At 41.9% G+C, this 5,880-nt stretch overlaps 1 protein-coding gene across 1 annotated transcript; it reads right to left on the minus strand.

Moving 5' to 3' along the window:
* Positions 1 to 1,643: 1,643 nt before the first annotated feature.
* Positions 1,644 to 3,751, minus strand: LOC107697030 (potassium voltage-gated channel subfamily A member 3-like). Its single transcript, XM_016497657.1, has one exon. It carries the CDS (start codon positions 3,645 to 3,647, stop codon positions 2,109 to 2,111), a length of 1,539 nt encoding a protein of 512 aa, XP_016353143.1. The 5' UTR covers positions 3,648 to 3,751; the 3' UTR covers positions 1,644 to 2,108.
* Positions 3,752 to 5,880: the final 2,129 nt, after the last annotated feature.

Genomic DNA, 5,880 nt, shown 5'->3' on the forward strand with positions numbered 1-5,880 from the left:
AATGATCAGTGTATCACACCCATTCATTTTTCACTTCAGTCTGTGCCTGTTGGACAGTGTTTTGTTCAGTGACAAAATTTTCACATGTATTGCACTTTATCCCAGAGTGTGGCTTAATAGTTGGGGTCTTTTGAAGATAGTCCAGAACAATGTCTCTGTTGTATTGTCGTTGTTATGGCCCTCTGGTTAGATGAGTGAATCCATTTTCACTACCGTTTAGGTTTACCGAGGAACCTATCGTCGCTATGGAGACTGCATCACTCCAACGTGATTAGAAGTATCCAGTCGAAAGCGCTTTGAGTCTCTGATCTTTCCCCTCCCTTTTGTCTTCAGTGATCGGTACACATTAGTGAATTTGTGCTTGAATCAGTACAATTTTAGATCTTTGAACTCTGCACGAATAGTAGCACAAACGGAGAAAAAGTTCACACATAGCATCTTATGCATCTTTCACTGGTTGTTGTTGATATAGAACGGGCTCTTGACGAGACGACAATACACAATAGAGGCACACAAAATTAGTCATTTAAGACACTTATTCCAAGAAGTGATATGCTATCTGAGCGACACTTGTCCATAATGTAAGAAAATACACAATGCCTTTAAATGGGCTACCTCTAATTCATTATAATAAGCGCTTCCCTCCCTATTCTGGTAATAACTCCCTAAACTGGACTAAGTTTCCAGCAATGTCATGTCAAAGTAGACTATGCGATGCAACGAGTGCATTTGAATAGAATAGCTATTAACTTGTCATTGACGAAATATTGACTTTGTGGCAAGCCGTTTAACATTTGCCCATGAACTAGGCTATGTGTTTATTTAAAGTAATTCAGTAGTGACTGTTGTCTTTTCAATTTCACTTGTAAACTATTCATTGGATACTAGTACTTACTTTCACTACCTGTCAATATTCCAGAAGTTACAAGTAACTTGACTGTTTCTGGAAGATATTTTTGTCATTGATTTTTATGCGGATTTGTGGTACCGATGGTAACTGTTCACTTCCAATGATATATTTCTAATTGTTGCTGGTATTTATTCCAGTTTAGTACATCTTTGTTAGATACTAGTACTTATTTATGAGGCACAAATATATATTCCAACAGTAGGCCTATGTAATATGTCTTACAGTACATCATTAGATGTATTAGATCATTAGATGTAAAGACTAGTCAGAATGGCTACTGTATAGATAAAGTACAATAAAAACAAAATGTTACTAGTCGGAAGTGAATAGTTGATATATTAACCCAATAGAATTCAATGACAAAAGATGTGTTACCAGTAACAACGAAATAATCACTATTACACTGTGAAAAAAAATAAAAATAATAATTAAAAATAAAACACTTATTTTTGGGGGGAAATTAAGTATTTTATTAAGTTTTTTTTTTTTTTTAAGAAAATACTATTTCAGTCTTTCTGCTTGAAAATATCATGTTTAATTAAGTGTTTCTTGTAATTATGCCTATTTGTGAAAATTACTAGCAATTTTTGAGTGCAAATTGTTTCAAAGTAAATCATATACGCCAACTGTAAAAATAGGGCATGATGTATTGTTTTAATATATTAAGGAATTTTCTGTATTGATTTCTCTTACAGGTGTTTTACCTGTATTTTGAATTTTGCACTTCATTGCACTGTGTTTTAGGATTAAAGGAAATGTCTGTAAAAATTAAAGGATAATATCCTGGCAAAAAATTGCCAGTACATTTGAATTTTTTTCTATTCTGAAAATAGTTACAATAGCAATTGAAAACCTTGCTGGATTACTCAATTGTAATCAAAATGACTAGTAAAATAATAGCAGGTGGTAGTTAGTTTTAAGGAATAGCTGTTAAAGCGGCTTGCCACACGGATGTCACACATTGCCTATATGAATGAACGTACCCTAACGACAGCAAACGGACTGAAAGCCGATGGCGGCTTCCTCCTCACAGTAAAATGGTTCAGTCAAACAGGTGATAAACACTGCATGGCACTGGCGCGTTAGACATGTAACCATTTCCTCTGCGTCGTGGAAATGGAGGGCGACACACTCAGCAGCACTTGACTGTCATGACACGAACCTACAGCGTTGCCATCATCAGGCAGACTAGAATAGCCTACACGTCCGTGAACATCTTTTTAATGTCCACGCAGTTCTGGTTGTTCTGGGCGGGGAAGTTGGGCTGCTTGAAGGCGCCCTCCTCGATGACCATGTACTCCGACTTGCTGAGCGACGACGTGCTCCGCGTCTTCTTCAACTCCTCGGAGGAGGACAGAGGCTGGCAGCTGCCGATGTGGAGGTACTGCGCCTGCTCCTCTCCCTCAGTCTCTCGGTGGTAGAAGTAGTTGAAGTTGGACACGATGACGGGCACTGGCAAAGCGATAGTTAACACGCCCGCGATCGCACACAGGGAGCCGACGATTTTGCCCCCTATGGTGACTGGATGCATGTCGCCGTATCCCACGGTCGTCATGGTTACCACCGCCCACCAGAACGCATCAGGGATGCTGTTGAAGCCCGAGTCGGGATCGTCAGCCTCGGCGAAGAAGACGGCGCTCGAGAATAAGATGACCCCGATGAAGAGAAAGAAGATCAGCAAGCCCAGCTCTCGCATGCTGGCTTTGAGCGTTTGCCCCAGAATCTGGAGCCCTTTGGAGTGCCGCGAGAGTTTGAAAATCCGAAACACTCGCACCAGTCTGATGACCCTAAGAATGGCCAAGGACATCGCCTGCTGGCCGTTGCCTTGCCTTTCCGCGAGCTCGGTCCCCAAAGTGATGAAATAAGGTATGATGGCCACGATGTCAATAATGTTCATGATGTTCTTGGAGAACGTGGCTTTGCTGGGGCACGCGAAGAAACGCACGAGCAGCTCAAAGGAGAACCAGATGATACACAGAGTCTCCACCACGAAGAACGGGTCAGAGAAGGGACTGGTGAAGAACGGGAGAGTTGCGTTCGCCCGCGGCGCGACCGTCGTCGGGTCCCTGTCGTCCCTGAACTCGGGTAGCGTTTCCAGACAGAAGATGACGATGGATATCAAAATGACCAGCACCGAGACGATCGCGATGCCCCTAGCCGGACCCGAGCTCTCCGGGTACTCAAACAGCAACCACACCTGTCGCTGAAACTCATTAGCGGGCAGAGGACGCACCTCTTCCTTTATAAAGCCCTCGTCCTCTCGAAATTTCTCCATGGCCTCCTCCCCGAGCTCGTAGAAGCGTATCTCTTCGGAAAAAATGTCTATGGGAACGTTCACGGGTCTCCGTATGCGCCCTCCGGATTGGTAATAATACAAGATAGCATCGAAGCTCGGCCGATTCCTGTCAAAGAAATACTCGTTTCTGAGGGGGTCAAAGTAGCGCATTCTCTTCTTGGGGTCGCCAAGTAAAGTCTCAGGGAACTGGGACAGGGTTTTGAGCTGCGTCTCGAAGCGCAAGCCCGAGATATTGATGACAACTCTCTCGCAGCACTCGTGGTCTGGCTCATAGCGCTCCAGAGAGTGGTGCCCAGGCAGCGCCGCCGACTCCTCCAGCATGTTGTCGCATGCAACAATTGTCATGATGTCTTCAGTGTAGCCGTGGTTCACGAGGTTGTTGCCCCGGTGCTTGCTCGAGGAAGGCGGAGGCGAGTGGAGGAGGCTGAGGTGGTCGTCCATGCAGCTGTTTCGGCGGAGGGGCAGTGGAAGCCGCGCCTCCTCCACAAGCTCCGCGCCGCGCGTCCTCTCGCTCTCGATCCGGTCCTCCCGCCCACGGCAAACGTACTGTGGTTTATAAACATGACTGTTCCCGCCCACGGCGCGCGGATGCTCATCACACATCCACACGGCGCCCAATCGGAAACCTGACAGACATAAACATGAACCCCAGACGCGCGGGGTTACCACCGATTAGGGGAGGGCTGTGGGATAACGCGCATCGGCGTCAAGTGCCACCTAAAATGAAAACCCTCACTGACTTTTGCTGCATTAATTTCATTACGCGCATGAGGGAGCATATGAATTAATAGTTCACCATGGAGAGATTAATGTCTGAGAAATAAACCATGCAACCTGTAGGTTACGCGGAATCCGAATTAGTAGCTATACATTTACTTTCAACGAGTTCAGCTTTTTAAAGCAGTTTAAAGCAGAAGTTCATCTTGCGCAACAGTTGTCTTTTGGCGCCCTCTTCCAATTTTAAAAGAAACAATCACGTTTTTGTCATAATTTGGTATCTAAATCTATAATAAAGCGATTGATCAGCCAGTGGTTCGTGTTTATTACCCTACTGAAACAACCCCGTTAAAACGATTATGTCCCCAAGTGGTTTGTTTTGACCTCCTTAGGTGTTTTAAAGCTTTTAGCTGAGTTAGATCGCCCCCCATAATTCGCACCCTGACCATACGCAAATCTTGTTGAAATGTTATCAATAAACGGCTGTAGCTATGTGCTGCGTTGGTTGTCTCTGACTTCCATTCAGAATGTCAATGAGAGCGCGAGCCCCCACCTTCATAAAGATGAAAGGACACGCACCGACGTCACTCTGATTGACATTTGGAGCGCAGCAGGGACTTCATCTTTATGGAAACCCTCTCGATGTTGCAGACCCGCAATGTTGCATTAGTTAATTTGGGGAATGGTGGGCTTTGGATAATAATTGTTTGTTCAGACGTGTGACGGGTGTTGGCAACACAGTAGCCTAATGGATTAGTGGCAGATTTAGAAATATGTTGTTGATTTAGAAATCTGTTTTATGTTTTATTGTTCGTTCACGCTTTATACCGTGAAATGTTATCGATTTTGACGCTACAAGGCAAGAGAATGTGATGCCGTTTTGTTTTTCCCTTCCAAAACGTGTTGGTAACTTGCGCGTGATTTGAGACAAAAAGCCAGGAAAATATATCGGCGCTGTCCATAGTTCTGAAACCAGGAGAATCATCCTATATTCTTTTTATGTAATCCCAGTATATCACGTCTAACTCGGTGATCCCCTATGGTTATCAACACATTTAACACTGTATGTTGTTAAGAAAGAAAGAAAGGAAGAAAGAAAGAAGGAATATAATAAATGTATCAAATATAATAAATAATAAACCAAATCAAATTACATCAAATAAATCAAATGTATTTGTGGGTCAATGGTGTGATGCTCATATTTCGTCCAGATTGATCAGGTTATCCAAAAGTACATGAAAATGCTTTTTAAAAAGCCATTGATTGGAATAAAGAAAATTCAAATAATTTGAATGAGTATTATGACCTATTTAAAACAAAAATGCAAATTTAATTGAGGTAGTCAAATGTAATATCTTAAAACTCCAAGGTGATTCAAGTCATAATATTTAAAATGTAACAAAAATATATAAAATAATAGAAAAATATGTATATGTTTGAGAACTTTTCTGAAATCATGATTAATAATTCAGATATTGTTTTCAAGCAATTTTGAAAAATGTTTTTAACATATTTTGATTTAATGACAAATGTCAAGTGCTGTGGCCATCAAGTATTTTTTAACATCTTGGATATACTTGAGGCTACACAGCTCAAAGGGATACTCCACCCAAATAATAACAATTAAAAAAATTCTGTCATCATTAACTCATCCTCATGTTGTTCCAAAACCTGCATGCATTTCTTTCTTGTACAGAACTCAAAAAGACAATCATACAACATTTGTTCCACAACTGAAAGAAAATATAATTTGAGGGTGTGAGGGTGAGTAAACAACTCATCATTTGTTGGTGGAGTATCCCGTTTGTTTATGATTTCCTAATTTGGCACTTATATTTCGAACTACATTAAAAAAAATATCTATCTATCTATCTATCTATCTATCCCCACAGGTCCAAATGTGTCAGTATGAGGGAGAAAGAAGGAGTCTTTGTTTGTTTGATTCTGTGTCTTCCTC

The sequence above is a fragment of the Sinocyclocheilus anshuiensis genome, unplaced genomic scaffold (assembly GCF_001515605.1).
Source record: "Sinocyclocheilus anshuiensis isolate Anshui unplaced genomic scaffold, SAMN03320099.WGS_v1.1 scaffold130, whole genome shotgun sequence".
NCBI lineage: Eukaryota > Metazoa > Chordata > Actinopteri > Cypriniformes > Cyprinidae > Sinocyclocheilus > Sinocyclocheilus anshuiensis.

Bases quoted from the DNA above. Each gene is read 5' to 3' on its own strand.
- LOC107697030 (XM_016497657.1), bottom strand. From the start codon at position 3,647: ATGGACGACCACCTCAGCCTCCTCCACTCGCCTCCGCCTTCCTCGAGC.